Source organism: Podarcis filfolensis (assembly GCF_964270895.1).
Source record: "Podarcis filfolensis genome assembly, chromosome: 6".
Classification (NCBI taxonomy): Eukaryota; Metazoa; Chordata; class Lepidosauria; order Squamata; family Lacertidae; genus Podarcis; species Podarcis filfolensis.
This window is the reverse complement of record NC_139609.1, coordinates 66,744,955-66,768,221: the sequence shown is the minus strand read 5'-3', so window position 1 is coordinate 66,768,221 and position 23,267 is coordinate 66,744,955. Positions and strand designations below refer to the sequence as shown.

The following is a 23,267-nucleotide window of genomic DNA, read 5'->3' as shown; positions in this document are numbered from 1 at the left end:
GATGGATGCCAACAACATTACATGCTCTTGTAGTCCGGAAAACCAGAGGCATCAGTGATGGGACTATTCTGATAACATTTGTGGTGGTTTTCCACTCCAGTGCATTATCTTTTTGTAACATGTTTAGGATCGCGAGGTATTTAATGCCCTAAAATCCCATGCATTCCAAGGTTTTTAGCAGTGTTATAAAACACTGTTCTCTCTGTGCATGTTGTATTTCTCCTTGGAGTTTTTTAGCCTCATATTTAGCACCCATTTCATTATGCTAGGGAAAATCTGAGACACCTCTGTGCTTGTCCAAGAGCAGTTTTTGCAACAATATGATTCCCATACTTACAAGGTTAGGAGCAGGATCAGAACTGAGAAAACTATGAGATGGGAGAAAGTGGAAAAGAAGGAGAAAGCAGAGATGATAAAAGGAGTGGGAGCAGTGACGATCAGTGAAATTCAAAACAATGAGATTTACTTCTAAGTAAACATACACCAGTTTGTGCTGTGAAAAGAGGGCATCATTATAGTCTACTCATCAACCAACCTGTCAGGCAAGGTGGTGTTTTGATGGGGGTTTTTTTGGAGGTGGAAGGAGAATGTGAATTAAGATAGTGTAAATGACTTCCAGGAATTAAAATCAGTTTGCATGACACAGCATTGGCACACCACGCTTGCGGGGGGAAAAATGATTCCCATGTCAGGGCTGCAGACATAGGGAAGAAATTAATCATTGATCAGAGAATGTTCTTATCACCCAAGTGGGTATGCTTCAGTTAGCATTAATGTTTGTTCAACCATAACTGAGGATTCAAACACCACGCAGGCCTTTAGAACAAGCTGTAGGAATGAATATTCCCACGGAGCAGGGAGTTTCCCCTTTAGATAAAAAGATTTTACCACTGCATTTCCCCATCTCTTTCCTTACTGGAAAAAGCCCCCCCCCCTTTTAAGTGGGTTTCTTGTGCAAGAGTGGCAAATCTAACTTTAATTGTGCTGGTATGCAGTTGTAGGACTGCCATATGTCTGGATTTTCCCGGACATTGCCAGGATTTCAAAGGTGAAATTGACATCTGGGGGGAATTTACAAAAGGTGGCACTTTGTCCTGGATCTTAGGCAAGTCAACAACTTTTGGGGTGTCCTGGTTTTTACTTTTTGAAAAACGGCAACCCTTTGCAATTGAGTCTCACCCACAAAATAGCAACAGTCAGGAAGATCCCCCAGAGGGAGGATTTTAGTCTCTGGGCCAGTCTCCATCTCTCAGGCTAACCTACCTTGCAATTTTGTTGTGAGGATGAAATCGGAGAGGGGAAAGAGCTCAGAGCTTTATAGAAGAAGCGTGGAATACAAATTATTTAGACTGCAATGGCATACACACTTACCTGGGGGCAAATTCCATTGTACTCACTAGGACTTACTTCTGAGTAGACATACAGAGGACTGCATTATTTGGTACGCATCTGCTCCCCTGAACTTTGGGACGTAAAAACTTGTGACCTTAGCTATTCCCCCAGAAACTAACCTGCCGAGAGGTACAGGGCTGAAATTTTTAGCAAACGTCTGTTCTCATACCTTTATCTATGAGATCTGGATCAAGCAGTTGAGAAAAGCTGGAACGTGTCCATATAGCGCAAAGAAGAGTCAAGTCTCTTCTGCTGCCTGCCCCCTCCTCCCGCAGGGGCATGGTACCTTTAAGCAACTGCATAACAGGCATAAACATGTGATAGTAATAGCTTTCCTCTGCTTGGGACTGCAGTAATAGGGGGGAAAAACACTCGCTGAAGTCTTACAATTGTCAGACAAGCCTTTAAAGACAAAGGAGTCCTGCCAAGATGGCACCCCAAGCTTTGTACATTTCAGTGTTGTCTATTTTTTTTATCTCTTCCATAAAAGGGCAGGAGAAAAAACGCTTTTAGTAAGAGTTTTGCAATCAACCACTCATTTATTTCCCCACTTAATTTTAATCCACAGGTCTTTACATGCAGCAGAAAAGCAAGTTTGGCATTTGGTGGGCTTAGGAGATGGGGATGGAGGGGTTCTTAAGCCTCCTTGAAGTTAAGAATGGATGAAGGAGTCTGAGGAATCAGGCTAATGGCCCATCTAGTCCAGTATCCTGTTCTCATAGCAGCCAACCAGATGCCTGTGGGAAAGCCGAAAGAGGGACATGAGTGAAGCAGTACTCTGCCCACCTGTATTTCCCAGACACTAGTTTTCAAAGGCATAACCGCTGGACCGCTGACCATTAGGTCCAGTCGTGACCGACTTTGGGGTTGTGGCACTCATCTTGCTTCATTGGCCGAGGGAGCCGGCGTACAGCTTCCGGGTCATGTGGCCAGCATGACTAAGCCGCTTCTGGCGAACCAGAGCAGCGCATGGAAACGGCATTTACCTTCCCGCCGGAGTGGTATCTATTTATCTACTTGCACTTTGACGTGCTTTTGAACTGCTAGGTTGGCAGGAGCAGGGACCGAACAACGGGAGCTCACCCCATCACAGGGATTTGAACTGCCGACCTTCTTATAGGCAAGTCCTAGGCTCTGTGGTTTAACCCACAGCGCCACCCATGTCCCTTTCAGAGTTCAAAAGTTTGGGAAAGCACTGTTCTAATTTCTCTGCCCCCTTTTACCTGATTTGGTCTCTGTTTCCTCCACGAGACTCTCCTGTCATTCAGTCCTCCTTCCCACTCTCACCCAACAAAAGCGTGAACTTGGCTCTGGAACAGGAGATGTCAATGAGATGAGCAAAGCCTCTTTGTTTGACTGCCTGTCCCCCTTGCCAGTGACTGAGGGGCCCAACCGGCCAAGGGCAGCCCATTTCATCTTTGCTGATGCCAGCTCCCCCAAGCACTGAAGACAACCTCTCGGCAGGCTTTGTCACCACAATCTTGACACCAGGCCAAAAGCTGAACACAGAGAGTCACTCAGGCCCTTGCCTTATAAAGGTTTCAGCAGAACCGATTAAAGCTTAATATCCACTGTGCAAAGATTGGGGTGGAATTCAGCAAAGAAACGAGTTCTTCTACTCGTCCCGGCATGTTAATGAGGAACATTATTATTATTATCATCATTTTGAAGGCGGCTGCAAAGCTGTGTGCTTTGTTTGTACTTGAACAAATTGGTTCTAGGCAGTACTATTTTTCTAGAAAAAGAGGTGCCGGAACTCACCATGAGCGCCTCCCTTATTCTCTTAGAATAGCAATGGCATCCACCTGAGAGGTGCTGGAACTGAGTTCCATTGAGTTCCAGCTGAAAAAACCCAGGTTCTAGGAGAATTAGGTGCACACTACACATGTTTACCACAGACACAGATTTTTCAAAGTCTTTTCATTGGAGTCTCCATTATTACTTTGGGCCAGCATTTCACAGCAGAATCCTACATGGGCCTATGCAGTGGTAAGTCCCATTCATTAAAATGGGGCTTGTTTGCCTATTTATTCCTTCAATTGTATTACTTATATGTCAGCTTTCCTCAAAGGAGCTTAAAGTAGTTCATCTCCCAATTTTAGCCTGTGTCGCAGGTTAGGCTGGCCCAAGGTCACCTCAGTGAGGTTCACGGAGGAGTGGGGAATTTGAACCGGGATCTTCCCTATCCTAACCACTACACCACACTGGTGCCCAGGGAAATGAGTCTGAGATCACAACCTTGCTTAGTTTCTGATTGTTGGCTGACTCCTTTAGTACAGTCTTGGCACATTCTCCCTGGCTCTCCTCCTATGCCTTTTGCAATAGACTGACTAAAAGTATGCAGGTGATGAGGGCCAGCACAGGAAATTCAGCACCCAAAGGCACCCCCCCACACACATCAACCTCCTCTGTCCTCCTGATCCCCTTGTCTCCCCCCCACCCCTTGTTTTTTTGCAAAGATGCTCTCCAGCATCTCACCCAATGATGCCTCACTTTGAAGGAGGATACACACAACCCATGGTTTGCCAGTTATGATGACAAGCTCTGGCTCACCCCTGGTGAACCAATGAAGGAGGACATGAGTGGAGGTGGGAGTGTGTGAGCTCACATTTTGTTCACATTACAAGAAACCATGGTTTGGCACTTTGTTCAAACCACAGGAAACACTCATTCCAAATCTCCCTTCCTGCCCAGTGGCGAGGATTTGCAAGAAGGTGCTCTTAAGAAGAAGGTACTCTTGATCACCAGCAACTGGCATTCAGACAGATCCCGTTTCATTCAGACAGTTTTAATGAAATTTCTCAGAGAAATGGCTTCCACTATTAAATTTGTTAACTCTGCCAAATCTCCTTGCATGAAATAATCCAAACTGAGCTCTGTATTTATCCTGTAAAACAGATCTTTATTGTATTATGTTCTGAGTAACAGTCTGGGAGGTTCATGTAATGGATTCTCTGTCTTGGCAAAGGTGCCAGGGCTAATTTTCATCTGTCTAGGCAGATCCTTTCTCTGTTTTCCATGCACTCTGTATGCACTGTCTTCATCTTGCCCTGACCTGTTGCAAAAGGTGCAACTTGTGTGTGTGTTTAAATATGGATGCTGTAAAACCCAGAATAAAAAAGATATATGCAAGGCCCACCTTCTTTTTTAAAAGAAAAGGTCAATTCTAGTGGGCATCTACGTAAGGTAACTATAAACAGGCACATTTTTATAGTATAAATGGAACAGGTGAGTTATAATGGAAGTCCTCCTTATGTCAACAGGAACAAAGGACAGCTATATTTGATTGCAATTTTATACCCATTTACCTGGAGTAAGCCCCCTGGAACTCTGTTGGGCGTACTTCTGTTGCTCAGTCCTTATTATCAGGTCCAGTACTTGTCAGAAAAAGCTGTCTATTACCATCAGATATACAGCCTGGAGGGAAGTGGTGGGAAGGGTCAGAAAACAGGAACTCACAGCTGGTGGTGGCTTAGATCCATGCTAAAATCTAACTATGCCATTGTCCCGCCTGCATTGTGATTGGTTAGCAATCAAAGGTAGGGGTGAAATTCAGCGAAGAAATGAGCTCTTCTATTCGTCCCAGCATGTTAATAAGGAGCATGTATCTTATTGGAGGATTTTGTTTTTGTTATGTACTGTTGTTCTCACCCTGGGCCAGCAGGGGGATACTGTAGATAGTTTTCACTCAGGTCCACATATGCAAATAAGGGATTGAAAGTGACGTTCTGTGATTGGATAGTTACAGAAAATGGTTACTGTTGCGTTCTAGTGGAGCTCTATATAAGCAGGCTGGCTGAACCCCTCAGTTCAGTTCTGTTCTGGCCTGTGAATAAACAAGAGCTGTTTGAAGAATCGCTATGTTGTCTGATATGTTCACCCAGAACGTAACAGTTTTGGTGCCAAGTACAGTAAGGACTGGCCAGGAAATTTCAGAATTAGTGATGGGTTGAGTCCAATCTCCATCTTAAGACATTTGCACCTAGTGGTGAGAAGTTCTAGTGTCAGGACCAAAGCGACTTCAGCTGTGAACACACCATACATTTAAAGCACATTCCCCCTGGCCCTGAGAATCCTGGGAACGGTAGTTTAACCCCTCACAGAGCTACAGTTCCCAGCAGCCTTAACAAACTACAGCTTCCAGGAGTCCTTTGGGGTGGGAGAATGCACTTTAAATGTCTTGAGTGTATACAGCCCTGCTATGTTGCTCAAGGGGTGGTATTGGCCAGGCACTTTTTCACAGCCCTTTCATAGAGCTGCTGTGAGAATTAAGAGGGCACGGAAGCGCCATGCACACCATTTTATATATTGTTATGAGTTTGGGGCATAAAGCTGTACACAGAGACCCCCCCAACCCCTGGATTCAGTAAGTGTTAAAATCTAAGCCAGGCTAGCTCCCTGTTGAGGTGATCTCCTGGGTGATGGGCCATTCAGGAGAATAAAGGAAGTGAGTCTGTGTGAGCATCAACTGTCTGGTAGTTAGAAAAAGGCAAAGGTGAGAATTGAGGGTTAAGTGATGTGAGCCAGAAGAAAAGTAGCAGAGAGAGTCAGAGGAACATTGGATTTCTGTTTGAATCCAAGGCTGTGGCTATAGGGGAAGGAAGACCCTCTTGTGGTGTTAATGCTGTGAACCCCTCCATCAACTTGTATATATGTATAAATACACCATATATCATAAAGACACCCCAGTCTCTGTGCCGTGCGAGACTCCAGGGGTTCCCAGAGCTCATCCAGGGTTTATATTTCCTTTTGGAATGAGGGACAGCGGAGACTGTGGTGTCTTTATGATATATGGTTTATTTATACATATATACAAGTTGATGGAGGGGTTCACAGCATTAACACCACAAGAGGGTCTTCCTTTCCCTATAGCCACAGCCTTGGATTCAAACAGAAATCCAATGTTCCTCTGACTCATATACACATATATATGTGTATGGACAAATTGTATACAAATGTAATACATAGACAATAAATTAGAATAGTGTTTCCACCCCTAGTGCTGTCCAGATGCTTTAGACTAAAACGTCCATCAGCCCCAGCCAACATGGCTCTGCTGGCTGGGGATGATGGGAACTGTAGTCCAAAGCATCTGGATGGCACCCGATTGGGGAAGGCTGGGTTTGAATGAGGATGGTTCACTGCTGCTCTGATTGCTGCTCATTCCCACAGAAAACAGGGGGGTGTTGGTGTTGCAGGGAAGGGCCCTGGGCTCACCACTCCTGTCACTGCCTTTGAATATCTTTCCTGTATTCTCTGCCCGCACCATAATAGCAACATGGATTAAAATGCCAAGCATTGTCCTCCTTGGACTATAGAGTTGTGTTCTCCTCATATGTGCTCCAAAAATACCCAGGGAAACAGGTGCAAAGGCAGCTCTCTGGGCCTCCTCCCCACCCTGAGGGGCCCCTAGTCTACCCGCTTTAGAGACAAAAGAGTGAGCTCCCCCGCAGGAAGGGACTGAGGTTCTCCTTAACAAAGGCTGCTTCTAGCAATCAATTATGGCCTCTTGATTGTTGATCAAAACCTTGTTTCCCTCTGCATCCGGAACATTCACCTTGCTGGCTTGGGAGGCAGTGAACACAGGACATTAGCCGTATAATCCATATTTTTCCTCATGAAATGCTGTGTTTTGATGTGTCCACTCCCTCCCCCCCCATTTTTTTTAGCTTTGGTTCAAATTGAGAAAAAGAACAACCTAGAAGTTGGGGGACTAATCCAATCCTGAGTAATCCACTCTCCTCATTTTCCGCTCACTGACTGTTCTTATCAACTGTGTCTTGCAGTGTCCTGTTCTCAGTGTGTCCAGAGTTTTTAGTATGTGAGCAGAAGTTATGCGTGCCTTGTACACTAGTCAGAGTACACAGGGGGTGCAATGCAAAGGTGTAAAATGGGGGGTGGGGATCCTCAACACCAGGGGCCAAAAGCCCTCCAGTCTCTCTGGCTTCCTGAAGTCTCCTGCACATCTTTCCAGGCCATAACCTTTCCTGGACTTTCAGTGCCTTGAGCAGCAATCATGCCTCCTGCTTGTCTGCTTGGAAGATAGAGGGATGACATTTAGAAGCCTCTAACTTTTGCATAAGGACGTGGGTGGCGCTGTGAGTTAAACCACAGAGCCTAGGACTTGTCGATCAGAAGGTCAGCGGTTCGAATCCCTGTGACAGGATGAGCTCCCGTTGCTCAGTCCCTGCTCCTGCCCACCTAGCAGTTCGAAAGCACGTCAAAGTGCAAGTAGATAAATAGGTAACACTCCAGCGGGAAGGTAAACGGCGTTTCCGTGCGCTGCTCTGGTTCGCCAGAAGCGGCTTAGTCATGCTGGCCACATGACCCGGAAGCTGTCTGCGGACAAACGCCGGCTCCCTCGGCCACTAAAGCGAGATGAGCACCGCAACCCCAGAGTCGTCCACGACTGGACCTCATGGTCAGGGGTCCCTTTACCTTTACCTTAACTTTACCTTAACTTTTGCATGGCCAGAATGCAACCTACTGTATGGAGGCAAGAGTCATATCCCTGACCCATCCACTGCTGGCATGTGGCTCCTGCAACGTTGCTCATGAGAGAATGAGGCCCTCAGGCTGGAAAAGCTTCCCCACTCTCATTATAACATGTACGCAGCGCAAATTGTGCGCTCGTAATGTATACACAATGTGTGGGTGTGTGGTCTGCTGCATCTCTAGACATCGCCTCTTGCTCTGTGAATGCAGGCGTCCCAGAAGGGTATCTGTATCTGTTCTATTTTTACTGACCAGTTGCGGTCTGGCTGCAGCTTAATATCCCCATCCTTTCCTCATCTCCTCACAGTCTGAAATCTTCCATCCTTCAGCCAGCACCTCCCTCCCGCCTGGACTGCGCTAGGTAAGGTGTTTTCATCAAAGGGTTAGCCTTGGGGCGGGAGGTAGTCATGTGCTGATTTATAGGTTGGAGCACAGAGAAAGAAATCACCACCTTATTTTGCTCAAGGCAATGAGAACACCAGCTGGTTGAGCAGGAGCTTTGTAGGGGATGCACCCAGGCAACTGCCATTAAAACCAATTACACTTGCAGTGCCAATGGCATGTAGGCACTAATGCAGACACAGGCTGGTGGAGATGGGTTTTTTTCCTCCCCTTTTCAATCTCGGAGCACTTTGCAAATACTAGGCAGATAGATTAGCCAGAAGCTTAAGGGCAGGTTTCGGTTGGTGAAGCGTTAGATCTGAAGAGAAATGCTTATGAAAATTCCCCAGAGCAGATGGCAGTGATCAGATTCCCTGATGGAAAAGGCATTGCACAAGGGGACTGGGTGTCTAACAGGATCCAATAGGCTCTTGGGGAAATGGGAACTCTGAAAAAACAAAGTGACTTTCTCCCACATCAAATTCCAGCTCTCTTGTAGATGACAGGTGCAGAAATGATGCTAATTATTTTTATGTCTCCATTTGTGGTGAGTGCATCTATAAAAGTCTATGCTCAAGTTGCCTTCTCTGTCTATTTTATTGCGGATACTTAACATTTTGTTAACACCATGGTGGTGTCAAACAAATTTGCTGACTCCCAACAGAACTTTGAGAGAACTTTGCTTATGCCAGGGTAATTTGTCTACCAGAAACTAAACTGGAGGAACTGTTTCTGAATGCCATACCTTTTCCCAAGTGACATTTATGGAGCATGAGGCTATCAATAGCTACAAATCACAAGTGGGAAGAATGCTGCCGTGCTCAAGTCCTGCCAGTGGGTTTCTCACAGACATCTGGTTGGCCACTGTGAGAATAGGATGCTAGACTAGATGAGCATTGGGTCTGAGCCGGGAGGACCTTTCGTATGTTCTTATGAATGGATATCTTATTTGTGGAAGACATGGGCTGCATGGATGTGCTGAATGACTTAAAGGTAGAAGCCGCTGAGCAAAAAGCAGGCATATATATGAGCCGTCAAAGTGGTGTCAAGCCGTTTAGAGATTAGGAATGAAAATGAGGCTTTTGCAGCTGAACAAAAGAAATTCTATGGTCAAATTATAGATGCAAAATTGTGGTATTGCCAAGTATGCAGCAGTATTAGAAATACTACAATATTCAAAGTCACGTTCAGCCCTATAGTCAAAGGAATCCTGAGAATCATGGGTTTCATTACAATCGAATTCCCCATTTTACATTTACTTTACATTTATTTAGAATGGTTTCGGGCAGGCAGTCATTTTGCCCAAAGCTAGTATGCTGCAGGGAATTTTGGAGCTCTTAAATCTATTGTGCTACCTATAAAGTTGCTCAGATGTAGGAAAGCTTCAAATAATCTGAGTGCAAACCAGCTTCTTAAGGGAACGCAAAAGTGAGAACAAAAATGCATTATGAATTTGAATTGAATTTTTATTTTAAAAAAAGACATTTGAAATTTGAATGTGGGCATTTATCTAAGAATCATGTATTTTAAGACTTGGATTTTCACATGCTTGATCCCTCTTGGGGAAGTTCCTTACCTTACCCTTCAAAGTATCAGTCAACAGAAATAATTTTGTAAAAATTGAGGGACTGAGAGGGCTTGTGGGTAATTAGCATTCGAGAAGTAGCTAAACCCTTGAAGCCAAGTTGCAGAATTGTAGATATGCTTGACATGGCACACTCTATGGCATTTCTTGCTCCCTTAATTTGAGGCTGACCTCCTGTACATCACAGCTTTGCTAGTATCTCTCTCCATGGCAGCAGAAGGTCCAAAAAAGTAAACAATAGAGGTGTGCTGGCTATCAGAGACTTTCTGGGACAGTAATGCTCCATCTTGAGCAGAAGTCTCTAATTTGATCAGAAGCTAGGCTGTTTTGCGTCTACTGCTTCTCCCTGCCTCTTACGCATTTAGACGATTCAGCTTGGAATAGCATGGCAAATGCCTAAGCAGAGGTAGAAAAAGGTCACCTGGGTTGCCTAGGACCTCATTTTTCTTAGCACCTTGTGTGGGACAATTTTTTTTTTAATGCATCTTCAATTAGTGGGCCTCTAAGAACTGGTGGGATGATTTTACCAGGAGTTAATTGGAACAAGCCATCCATATAGTCTAAATGCTATTCCATGGATATACAATATACAGAGTGTGCCCAACCTGATATTTAAAAGGTAGGACCAAATAGGTACAACTAGGTTATGTGAGTCTGTGACTACTCTTTGGATTTGGGGTAGCAGCACCAGGCAGCACCTGTAGGGGGAACGTATCATCAGCTCTAGCCATCTAGAACAGGCACGCTCAACCTTCGGCCCTCCAGATGTTTTGGACTACAATTCCCAGCATCCCTGACCACTGGTCCTGTTAGCTAGGGATCATGGGAGTTGTAGGCCAAAACATCTGGAGGGCTGCAGGTTGGGGATGCCTGATCTAGAACATAGAATAATGAGGTCTGGACCCACTGGCACTGATTTTATCATTGGCTTAGCTCCATAAAGTTTTGCAGAAACACTACAAACAAGGTACAGATCTAGTTGAGATTCCTGTATATCAGGGGGTTGGACTGGGGGGTTGGACCCTCCAACTCTACAATTCTCTGATTCTAGTGTTATCTATTACCAAGCGAGTAAACATTAAACAAACACATTGAAAGCTTAATTGCTGTTTCAACAGATTGTTGTTATTCAAAACCTGCCTTTTTGAAATGCCTCAGGCCATTTTGCAAGATGGCGTGCATGCACACACACACACTCTTCCACTTGCGGAAGCTGACTGGACTGACAGATAAATATTACTTCTACACAGATGATGCAGGTCCACCACCTCAACTGAAGGTGGCAGGGTTAGCTTTGGGGATGCAGGGGAGGCTGTGTGGCACTCACACTTCTGGTCCACCCCACAGCTAGATGCATCCTACCAGCATCCACCACTTGAGCTGTCTATCTCACTCTGTCTTATGGGTAGGCCCTGGGCTGGTGGTGTCCTGAAGGACTCCAGCTACAAAAGCTGAGGCTGCTGAAGAGGCCAGAGACCTTGGTTGCGAGTCCTGGAGAAACTGCTCCCTGCCTTGTAGGCTTTTTTGCACCTGGACTAGGAGGGTGGGGCCTGGACTGACTCCAGCCACAAAAGCTGAGGCTGCCGAATAGGCTCTTGGGGTTTTTGTTCAGGGGTTGTTGCTGTTATTCCCATTAATTTTCTGTATCTTTATTGCAGATCTTATTATAATACATGTGCAAATTGTTCAACTTGCTTTTGGTATTTTGATGTTTTATTTATTGTTTATGACTGCTTTTGTTATATAGTCACTATGTATTTTTTCATGTTATAAGCCACCTTGAGCACGGTTTGAACTATGGAATGGCAACGTGCAAATAAAATTACTATATGTTTGTATGGATGTAGGCCTGACCCTGAACTTGCGCTGGTGTTCGAAGGTTAGGTTTCAGTTTCCTTCTTTATTGCTGATTCTTTTTCTTTCAAATTGTAGGCACACAATTCAACTGCACGATGCCTGAACAGTAAGTAAGATAAACACAGTGGCGTAGCGTGGGTTGTCAGCACCCGGGGCAAGGCAAGTAATTTGCGCCCCCTAACCCGTGGATTTGCGCCCCCTAACCCGTGGATTTGCCCTAACCCCAGATGTTGCGCCTGGTGCGGCCGGCCCCCCCTGCACCCCCCACGCTACGCCACTGGATAAACAACAACCATGTCTGCCTGCTGCCACTTGAGGTGTCCTCTATTTACATCTAGTTTGGATCTCGTTTCTTGGATTCCTCTTCTGACTTTGGCCTAAATTAACGCATGCATGACATCTGGCACTTAGAGCGGAGCTAGATTTGGGAGACTTGTCCTGAGGAATGCTGCTGAAAAAGATGTCAGTAGGCTTGAAAGAAGCCTTCTATTTTAGCTAAATAGAAGGCTTTTTTCAAGCCTAATTGCCACAAGGGAAGGGCAGTTTTGGGCAACCAAACTGGTGCAGCAACGGTTAATACTTCCCACCCCAACTGCAGCCTCCAATTGCTCCTTCGCTGCTGCAATTAGAGTGAATGAAATCTTCCATTGGCTTCCATAGCAGGCATTTTTCAAGCCTAATAGTTGTGGGCATAGGAGCCAACTCCTAGGAGCCATGGGGGCTCAATAAAATAATTGAGGGGGCTGGGACCCCACAAAGTTGATGGGCATTCCCCTTCAAATGGTGTGTCTGCACTGTGCCATGTGATCGATTATGCAGGGTGGGGTTTACTTTGGCCCCCCACAATATTTTATTCAATTTGGCACCCCCTGGTTGTGGGGTTGGGCAGTGATCTTCTTGGAGAGCTAAGGAAGGAAGATTTGCTGTTGGCTGCCCAGCTGTGCACTCCAAGAAGATGCCCAGTGCCCCAAATTTGGTTTGAAAAATGCAGAAATTATTTTCCCAAGCCTAATTGCTAGCAGGGTGTGTGTGTGTGCGCGCGCATGCATATGTGTGTGGGGTTGCACATGTGTGCGGTTGTGGTATATGGTTGCATACATGTCTGAGGGATGTGCATCAGTGTGGTGTGTGTACATCACAGTTTCTCCAGTTTGCACATGTGACCAAGGACCCGCAAAGCTGATAACCCAAGAGAAACATGAACCTGTATCATAGGTTCACCTCAGTGGCGTAGCGTGGGGGGTGCAGGGGGGCGGGCCGCACCGGGCACAACATCTGGGGTTAGGGCAAATCCACGGGTTAGGGGGCGCAAATCCACGGGTTAGGGGGCGCAATTTACTTGCCTTGCCCCGGGTGCTGACAACCCACGCTACACCACTGGTTCACCTGTATCATAGTGGGGAAACAAGGAGAGTTGACCAATGGGAGGAAAACAGAACGTGATACAGGGCTGCTGCTTTCCATAGCAATCCTATGACCAGTGCCATATCAAGATTTGCTCTAGTGCAATCCTGTGCATGCCTGCTCAGACATAAGCCAGGGCATACTATCATGTTGTAGTGGGCAATAGTGTCCCCAAACACTGCCTAGTGTGAACTGAGCATGCCTCTAATTTCTCTGCGATGTTCAAAGGTTCCATTGTAGGTCACATCCTACATTTAAAGCTCACATATACCACTTCAACAGCCATATATTCGCCACAAAGGATCATGGGAAATAGAGTTAGTTAAGGATGCTGGGGGTTCGTCAGGACCCTTGACGAATTACAGTTCCCAGGGTTCTTTGGGGGCAGCCATCATTGTTGAAGTGGTATAAGAGTGCTTTAAAGGTTTAGTGTCAAGTCTAACCACAGAGAATATAAAGAGGAAAGTATTCCCCAAAGGTAGAAAGTCTGAAATAATAGCTATCAGGCATTAGTTTCCAATACTGCCAAATTCGAAATGCCATTGCATGTCAAATACAGTCAGATATCAAGGGTAAGATATGAAATTTTGAACTCAGTCATCATTGAATAGCAAATATTCAGAGGCTGCCTAGCGAGTTTACTTATAAAAGAGAATTTTGAGTTTTGAGAGCATTAGTAAGACTCACAAACCACTGCTACAAATCAGCCACTAGATGGCAGAGAAGAACCTACACTTCCCAGGCTTAGAGGCAAGGTTCTAAAATGGGATTTGCCAAAGGAATTGTGCCTTTTCTCCTCCCCTTAGGCTGGAGCTAGCCAGTCCATTTAGCCCTTTTGTTTCAGGGATGTCATTGCCCACTACTGGAAGAGTGGCACAGCTCACCCACTGACAACTAAACCATGATCCCATTAGTAGATGTGACCATAAAGTGGGGATCTCTAGGTTTGAGAACAGTTGTGGACATCTATGTCAACGTATAAAAGAGGATGCTTCTCTTTTATGGAAAACCCAGGAGAATGTGTGATGTTTAATTTGGGTCCAAGAACAGCTGAACTGTAGAGGAATACTGTATACCATCTAAATCACTTGTCTAAATGAAAGCAAAACAGCCATATTCCAGGTAAGGTCTTCACACTAGTGATGGGGGTGGGAATTCAGTTTGATTCACATTTTGAGGTGAACCTTTCAAATCTGCACTTCCCAAAACAATTTTTGACCCAAAACACAGCATAGGGAAGGGAGGAAAATCCCAACTTCTTCTGGAAATCTCTGGATTAGTGGGGAGTAGAGGTGTGATGGGTTTACTTTTCCATATAGTAGCAATTCTATTCTTCTCTTGAGCAGAAGTTTATATTCCTCATATTCATTCTGCTTTCTCCTGTCTTTATTCCTCCAACCAAATGAACTTCTGCAGGGAGGTAAGTGTTGCTCCTGGATTCTTTTTTATTTTTCTGTGCAACTCTGCAACTGATTGCATAATATATTTGCTTTAAAGTGGTTTCCCTTTATTTACGTATTCGTCTTTCTCCCTCAGAGGAAATCCAAAATCACAGCCTCGCGCAAACTCCTTTTGAAGGTGAGTCGGGATGTGATCCTAGATCCTCACAGAGGTCACAAACCAGCTGCAGTGCTTTTGTTAAAGTGAGCTGCACAGAAGAGAAGCTATCCTAAGCAAATGTTGGGGATTGTGTAGGAATTCCACCTTGCGCATTGTAGGGGAAGCCTGTGAGACTTTTGCATTGACCTATGATAGAACTCACATCTCAGAAAATATAGTAGCACTGATTTTAAAAAATATATATGATGTTTTAAAGGATCCCTCTCCTTGTCCTTTTCTTTTATTTAGAACTTGTCTTAATTTTAAAAAATCTCAAAGTGATGTAAAAGCTAGAAATTAAATACAAGACAAAAGAATCTCAAAGCAATGTACAAAACAGAAAACAAATACAATACAATAATAATCAAGTAACAACCTATTAAAATAAACATTATACTATTAATTTGTAACACTCACAAATACTACTACTACTACTAATTTATTTATACCCCGCCCATCTGGCTGGGGTTCCCCAGCCACACTGGGTGGCTCCCAACAGAATATTAATAATAATAAAAATAAAGGGATAAAACATCAAACATTAAAAACTTCCCTAAACAGGGCTGCCTTCAGATGTCTTATAAAAGCCAGTTGTTTATTTCCTTGACATCTGATGGGAGGGCATTCCACAGGGTGGGTGCCACTACCAAGAAGGCCCTCTGCCTGATTCCCTGTTAACAAACACACAGTCATCCTTATCCCTCAGTATAAAATCCCATCCAGTCACTATGTATGACAAAGGCAGCTGGGCAGACCTCCTGGAATCATAATAAGATGAATCTCCTACTCCACCTCCCTCATGGGGACTGCACACATAGGGTTGGGGAGCTGTGTGCCAATAAGACTTTCCCTCTGAACAGCAGTGAGGAACTTCATCTCATCAGTATTCCGACTGCACAGGCTCTCACCCTGAGCTGTAAACCGACCATCACACCAACTGCTGCAGACTCCATGCCTTCCAAAATAAACAGGCGGCCAACAGAGCAGGGAAGGGGGGCATTCGTGGGGAAAGAGAAACAAAACCTCAAAGCTTGCAAATTTCAAATGCTTCGACTTCTTTGTCTCAGAGTTTGATGCTGGCTAAAGCTAAAGAACAGTGGGAACAAGAGCAAGTGGACAAACAAGGAGAAAAGGAGAGGTATTTGGCAGAGAGAGTTACACCTCTGCGGACCAGCGGACTTTCGTTTGCCCAACTCCAGGTACTCTCTTGGTTGAGGGAGCTGTGTGGAAGTAAAGATGGCTTCTGAAGACTTGCTGATGTTGTTGAGCATTATGGAGCTCTGATGAGCCATGCTAGGAGTTAGGTCTCCAGCTTGTGCTGTATTTTTTTGCCTTTGGACTCAGCTACATTAGTAAAAATAAAACGTTATAAATGCATTATACCACTGTGACACCAGATGGTGCTGTAGAGCTGAAACTGAAACTCTATGAAATTTTCCATTGTGAATTTTGAAATCTCCCCCCCCCCCCGAGCATTTATAGAGCTTTTTTAAATAACTGTGTAAATGCAGCCATGGGTAATAATAATAATAATAATAATAATAATAATAATAATAATAGTAATAATAATACCTTTATTGTCAATGTGCAACCTGTGTACAATGATATTAAATGAGCCTCCCCCCACCCCCCCAAACACAGGTAGATAAGACGTCTCTTCCTTCACACTGGAGATGTTCTTATTTAGACTAGAGCTTTGAAGTGCTTAAAGGAACTGTCTCAAGGGGAATATATCAATTTATATGTTTGAACTGAGATGGTTTGTATTGACGGTTGTTGTACTATTAATGTCAGCTGATGTTTTATTTTTATTTTCGTCTGGTTTCTTTTTCTTTCTTTGTCAAATTTGCTGTTGAGAGATTTTCCCCAGGACAAAAATACATCATATCTTCCAGATAAGAAGGAAAAGGAAATATCTTCTTGTGTACTAGTTCTATCAAAACTAGTCCTGGAGAAAAATGCCAGCTCACCACTTTTCCTTTTAACCTCTCTCTCTAGGATCTGTGCAGAGAGCTACATGAGAAGGTGGATGTTGTGGATGAGGAGCGATATGACATTGAAGCAAAATGTAACCACAATATGCGGGAGGTAAGAAAACAAAATGACATCTGCTGCAATCTTCACAATATAACAGTAAAAGTGTATTGTTGTATTCTTGGGCTCAGGACCTGGTTCTTAGGGCAGTTAGGCCTGAGAGAATGGAGGTGGAGATCTCTGGTTTGAACTGAAAATAGGAAAATTCACCACCTCCTGGAACATCTATAACCATTCTAGAATATATTTTTTTTAATGAAGGCCTTAGGCTGATCATGTGTTCTAGTTTTTCACCATGCAGAAGCTCTCCTGACATTCTTAGGTTTGCTGTTCCTGGTGCAGAAGTTGCTTAATAAAGTGCACAAAGAAAGTGGGAAAAGGAGACCGAGTGTGCTTTTTCTATTTTGTTTGATCATGGCAAAAGATTCAGGCATGAAACTGCCCCCAGGAATGCCTCTCTGGAGCCGACTGCATGTTTGCTGCCGGCTCCGCCTCCTATTTATGCAACTGGCCCCGCCTCCCAGCAGAGCTGATTGGTTAACTGAGGTTTGGCGGGAGGCAGGCCAACCCAACCAGCTGGTGCATCCCATGTGACCCAGGGTGCTGCGCGCAGTCCCGCAAAGGGCACCCACAAAGGAAGGTGTGAGCGCTCACTGTTAGCACTAGGGGATTCCCAGAGCATCCATACCTGCAGCAGGGAAAGATAGTCAGATCACACGAACTCCTTCCTGTTTAGAAAAAAACGCTTGACCAACTTCACCTTAGATCTTGCATGCCCATTGATGACCTCATGAGGCTTCTTTTCTGATCTCCTGTTCTGCAGATTAAAGACCTGAAACTGAAGGTGCTTGACCTTCGGGGGAAATTCAAACGCCCTCCCTTGCGGAGGGTCCGTGTCTCTGCTGACGCTATGCTTAGGGCTCTGCTTGGCTCTAAGCACAAAGTATCCATGGACTTGAGAGCCAACCTCAAGTCTGTCAAAAAGGAGGACACCGAGAAGGTCAGTGGTTGCTTCTTAAAGTGATTATGGAGGAAAGGTTTACCTGTGTGCTGACCTTCTTTCAACTGGCTGCATGATAGCATGATAATGCTATCCTTTGGATATTCCCAACCATCTAAATTGAAGGGAGCAGTTGCTAAAGAAGTCCCACACGGAGCACATTCAAATAGTCCAAATTGGAGGACGCCAGAGCATGGAAAACTGAGGCCAGGCTTTCTCAATCTTGACACATGGCCAGACACCTCTGTGGGAGATGGTTCATTTGAGCTGCTCATTATCTGTGGTCTGTACATCTACTCATGCTGACCTTTCTACTATATCTTGTTTTGACTCGCGGTCAAGACAGTTCATGATTGATTTAGCTGTCTGAAGAGTTGTGCTAAGCACTTTTGAAATAGTTCATTTGTGGCAGCTGCACACATATTGAATGGCTGAAATCGTGGATGAAGGCTGCTGAACCCAGGTCTTCCCACACCAAGTGATCCCTATCACGATGGTAACATTTGTAAGTAGCCTTCATGTGAGCTGAAAGTCTTCACACTTTGCTTTTCTTAGGCGGAAAAATCACTGCTTGGGCCAGCGTATGGGGATCTGTTTTGAATATTAGCTTTCCCAATATCAGTAGTTAACAGAAACTATTTCATAATAAGTAGAGGAGCTCACTACACATACAGTGTGTTTTGCAAGCTTGCATATGGAGGAAGCAAATTTTAATGTTCTGACTCTTTGTCTTTATTACTCATAAAGTCATTCAGATCTGAAAAAATGTCAGCATGGGGTAAATTCCTGATAAGGAGCTGGCCCAGACTCTGGTGTGCCTGCCAAACACTGGCCCAAACTCTGGCACAATGCCATTTAGGCTCAGAAGATGCCTTGAACCTGATACTCAAAGTATCCCATGGTTAACAGAGCATACTAAGCTCCCTGAACACCAGTGTGGGTCTCTCTTTCCAAACATCTAAGGGTGTGGTAGCCATACAAGGAGCCTGTGTGTGTTGCTTCCCAGCCTGAAGGGAGCCTGACATCAGCTTCACCCAACTTGGTAGCATTCAGATATTCTGGCCTATAGCTCCCATCTCTCCTGACCATTGGACATGCTGGCTGGGGCTGATGGGAGTTGTAGTCCAATACATCTGGAGGCTATCAGACTGGGAAAAGCTGGTTTAGATAATGTTTTCTGCATGCACTGGGGCATGCTGGGAAAATGTGGTGGTCAGTGCATGTTTGTGATGAGCCTGGCCTCTTTGTTTTATGTTGATATTATCAGGCTACCTCATAGGGTGTAGCCCTCATAAGGCAGATTACAGATAACCATAAGATATATAATGCACAATGAAACAACAACCAACTTAAAACAATGAAAACCTTAGCAAAACAATGATTAAAACATCAACTTAAAACTCCATGTTTGGCTGTGATTATATTTGGCCAGCTTGATATTATTGGCTTCCACCTTAAGAGGGCAAAACTCAGGATTAGACTTTCTGAACGTCTGCACAAACACATTTTACTCAACATGCAAACCTTTAATCTTGGGCATGGCAATGTCTGCTCATGATGGGCAAAGAGGAGGCATAGTCCTCATAGAGTTGAGTATGTGTGAATTTCATTCATTCAAAAGTTCATTTGCACTGGATTCTGTGATATGTGTACACACAACCAAGCCAATTTGGACAACTTCCTCTTCCAGTTGTTGGAAAAAGGTAAGATGTTATAATGCAGAATGCAAAGTCCCAACTCACAGCCTTTGAAAATTCTGCCTAATCTTTTTCCTCTGAATTCTGAGGTGCCATTGGCTCTGCCCACCCACTTTCACCTTCACCTTCACCTTCACCTTCACCTTCACCTTCACCTTCACCTTCACCTTCACCTTCACCGCCATGAGGACTAGAAACTTTGAAATGAAAGTAGAGCTCTCAAGATGCCAAAGTCCGTGTACCATATTGCACTTAATTGGTGGTTAAGGTGGGATCACACAATACACATACAGCTCTGGTGCTATGAATTCGCCCTTCCTGTTCTGTACTCTTGGTACTAAGGTAAGGTTCCTGGTTTCTTTACAGGAGCGTCCTGTAGAAGTGGGTGACTGGCGTAAGAATGTGGAGGCCATGTCAGGAATGGAAGGCAGGAAGAAAATGTTTGATGCTGCCAAAGCTCCAACAGGACAGTGAGAAGTATGACAGTCTTAATTTACTCCTATATATTTAGTTTCCTGTCCACAACAATTTTGCTATCATTGGTAAAGGGTTCCAGTCTCAGCATCACCACGAATCCTGACTGATACTTCCTTGAATGCAGAAGCCACTCAGTGGGCAATGTTGGGCAATTGAACCATTGTATCATAGAGATACAAGCAGCACCATTTTCCTGGCTCCACTGAGTTCAATTCAATAGTGGAAGTTTAGGCTGTGCCTGCTTTCTTTCTTTCTTTCTTTCTTTCTTTCTTTCTTTCTTTCTTTCTTTCTTCTTTAATAACTACTGCCTGTTTATGTAAACAGGTTCAAACTTATTTGGGGGGCACACTCTACATAATATATGTCAGGGATAGGGTACCTGTAGCCTGCCAGGTAGGGCTCGATTACAACTCCCATAATCCCTGAATAGGGTTGGAAGGATCTGTAAATTTTGTTTCTTTTGGGTTCCTCCACATTTCTGCAGAAAATTACATTAAAAAAAATCCTCCAGAAGCCGCTTCCGTATTTTAGTGAGAATTTCTACAAAATTCCAATAAAAACGTTTTGCATGCAGTTTTGATTAATGTACACATTTTGCAGTTTTGATTAATGTACATATTTTGCAAGCAGTTTCTCCTAATATACTATATTTTTGTATGTTATTTTCACTGTTCATTTTCATACACATTTCTCCCTAAAATATACATTTTTGTTTGGTTGGAGAACTGCACTGCAAAAGCCAAATAAGTGCAGATTTTGAAGGATGGCTGTGTTTCCGTTCTCAAAACTGTTTCAGAGAGTGTGAATTGATAAATTTGGCTTTCAGGGTGAACTGAATCAAATTTCTTCCCCATCCCTATCCCTGACCATTGGCCATGCTGACTACAGATTATGGGAGTTGGGAGTCCAACAACTTCTTGAGGGTGTTCATCACAGATTCCCCACTGCAGATCTACAAGGTGCTTTGCATCTCACAACAATCATAAAAAATATAGTGGAAGCCTCACAGCTTTGGAAACAGGAGGTATGATACCTGCCACAATGTTTACAAGCCTGAACATGAAAGTGCCCTATTAAGATGCCAACTGGGACTCAGAAAGTTGACTTGCTGATAGACTTATGGACATACCAATCAGGGCACTGAATCGTTGTCTCTGAGATAATGACGGGAAACAACTTTTGAATCTCTGAATATATCTGCCCAGACACAAAGCTTTTAATTATTTCATATTTTCTGCATGCCATTCAGTGTCAGAAACAGTGATCCAAATCTCACTGAGCTGCATTAGAACCAGTCAGAGTCAGCTGGCTTCCTAACCAGTTCCACAAAATAGGAATGGTGATCACTGCTACATCCTCTTTTCCTACATATGTTGTTGGGCTCCGACTTCCATCATCCCTGGCTAGTATGGCCAAAGGTCAGTGATGATGAGAGCTGGAGGGCACCACATTGGCTACCCCACCTTAGAGACTGTACTGGAGGTTGTTGTACGATTCAGGATCAAGTCCTGAAAATCATCTGTATCACCAGTCCAGCAGTCGCTTCACTTTATACAATGTAGAGAGCTATCACTGCACCACATGCTCAGCTCTCATTCCTAGACTAAAGATGTGGAAGAGGAAACAGGACGAAGGCTGGCAAATGAAGAAAACCAGTGTGGACTGCAAAAAGAAGCCTGAATACTTAATCTGACCACATTCTCCTCATGTCCCTCCATCTTCCAAAGCCTTTATGTTGAATTCTGACTTTTGTGAGAAGGGATATATAGCCAACCAGCTCATACTTAAGGGGAAAAAATATTCCATTCTCATTCAGCTAAAACCTGACTGGTGAGATGACTGTGTGTAACCCAACTATCATTCCTCCTATCCACTTCCTGCTGCTGCCCCTTCCAGTAGGTTCCTGTTGGTCCAGATTTGTCTTTCCTTTTATTTAAAGCATTTTACCCCACTCTTCATCCAAAAAGCATCCCAAAGGAGCTTACAAGATCAGTAGCAAGACAGTTCTTTCCTACAGGCTTACAAGCTAAAAGACATGGCACAAAAGGAAAAAAAAGGATGGGCAGGAAGGGGCAACACTTAGGACCAGCTGGGATTGAAACAGTTAAGGTAGCCTGATAGAATGGGCACTAGTTGTTGTTGTTGTTTTAGTTCCTCACAGTTGGAGTCATCACATGATGCTCTTGGTGCAGACAGACATGTAATACACTGCCAAGTGATGGGATCCAGTGACACACTGCCTGTATAAATGCGCTCAGTCATTAAAAATTTGGCACAAGAAGAGCAGAAATTCTGCTGTCAGAGTTGACAATAACATAGCATAGTTTGCACCTGGGTGGCACAGCAGTGCAGAAAGCAGTGGCCATAGAAAGCATGGGTGTAATGATCGTTATTCCTTAGTCTTTGGTCCTCGCTCAGTTGTCACCCAGTGTTGGCTACTTAGTCCAACTATGATGGGCATTCTATTTTATTGTTACTTAAGTTACAGTATTTTATTTTGCTTGGAATGTTTGTTATTAAACACTGCTGTTTGTGCAAAGGAAAGGCTTCAAGGATCGTGACAGTGCCTGTGTGATCACTGTAAGTGAGGCCAACTCCAGTTTAATTGAACAATTGCTTTCCATTCTTTTCCAGGGCCAGCATGGAAAGATGAAGATCCTGTCCCACAGTGTCTGCACCTCTTTCTTTCCTCCCCCCCCCGCCCCGTGCTCCCTCATCTTGCCTCATCTTCCTGCATTAGCTGTAGAGTCGCTGCATGTACAGACATTATTAAAAGATCACTATGACTTTGCACTTCATGCCCTCTCAGCCCTTCATGAGCCCATCGAGCTTCCCGTGGAAGCACCCAGCATCTTGCTAGCAGGAGTCCTGATGATGACTATTGCAATGATCTTGCACTGCAGTCTTCCCTCCAAGGCCATATCATTGGCACTTTGCATTCTCTTACGGGCTGAGGGAGAGGCATGCCAGGTCTAAGATTATGAATCTGTAAAGTGCAAAAGGGAAGAGGATCCTGTATCATAGATGACCATCCTGCACAAATCTTTTGACCACGCAGAGGGCTCTATTGATGCTATAACTTACTGACTGAATGCTGTTAATGTCATTGCTAGGGAAGCTTTGGTGCTCCGTCTTTCTCAATCAAAAAGTCCCCCTGTCCTCTCCATGCTGATTCTTCTGATACATGCAGTTTGGGGGGATGCAAACATTGTTTCTCTCTGTACATTAAAAACAACAACACAGCAGCACTGAGAATGAATACACAGAATGTGTTTCTTTCTAGTTTCCTTGAATGCCATACATGATGGTGGGTGGATTGAGTTGTTGCTTGCGAGATCATGAGGTT

The 23,267-nt window shown here is 44.3% G+C and overlaps 1 protein-coding gene across 2 annotated transcripts; it reads left to right on the top strand.

The window, feature by feature from the left end:
- The first annotated feature begins 8,124 nt into the window (after positions 1-8,124).
- TNNI1 (troponin I1, slow skeletal type) lies at positions 8,125-23,189 on the top strand. Of its 2 annotated transcripts, none has more exons than XM_083620059.1 (8): positions 8,125-8,248; positions 11,786-11,820; positions 14,651-14,692; positions 15,781-15,912; positions 16,712-16,801; positions 17,571-17,747; positions 19,811-19,921; positions 22,556-23,189. In XM_083620059.1, the coding sequence occupies exons 4-7, from the start codon at positions 15,787-15,789 to the stop codon at positions 19,916-19,918; spliced, it is 501 nt and encodes a 166-aa protein (XP_083476185.1). In that variant the 5' UTR covers positions 8,125-8,248; positions 11,786-11,820; positions 14,651-14,692; positions 15,781-15,786; the 3' UTR covers positions 19,919-19,921; positions 22,556-23,189. The 2 variants fall into 2 exon arrangements, with proteins under 2 accessions (XP_083476185.1, XP_083476186.1); XM_083620060.1 differs by lacking the exon at positions 8,125-8,248 and adding an exon at positions 8,762-8,815.
- The last annotated feature ends 78 nt before the right edge of the window (positions 23,190-23,267 follow it).

Excerpts from the sequence above, each read along its gene's own strand:
- TNNI1 (XM_083620059.1), top strand. The coding sequence starts at position 15,787 with ATGCTGGCTAAAGCTAAAGAACAGTGGGAACAAGAGCAAGTGGACAAA. Across the intron at positions 15,913-16,711 it reads TTTCGTTTGCCCAACTCCAG|GATCTGTGCAGAGAGCTACA; the intron begins GTACTCTCTTGG and ends CTCTCTCTCTAG. Across the intron at positions 17,748-19,810 it reads AAAAGGAGGACACCGAGAAG|GAGCGTCCTGTAGAAGTGGG; the intron begins GTCAGTGGTTGC and ends GTTTCTTTACAG.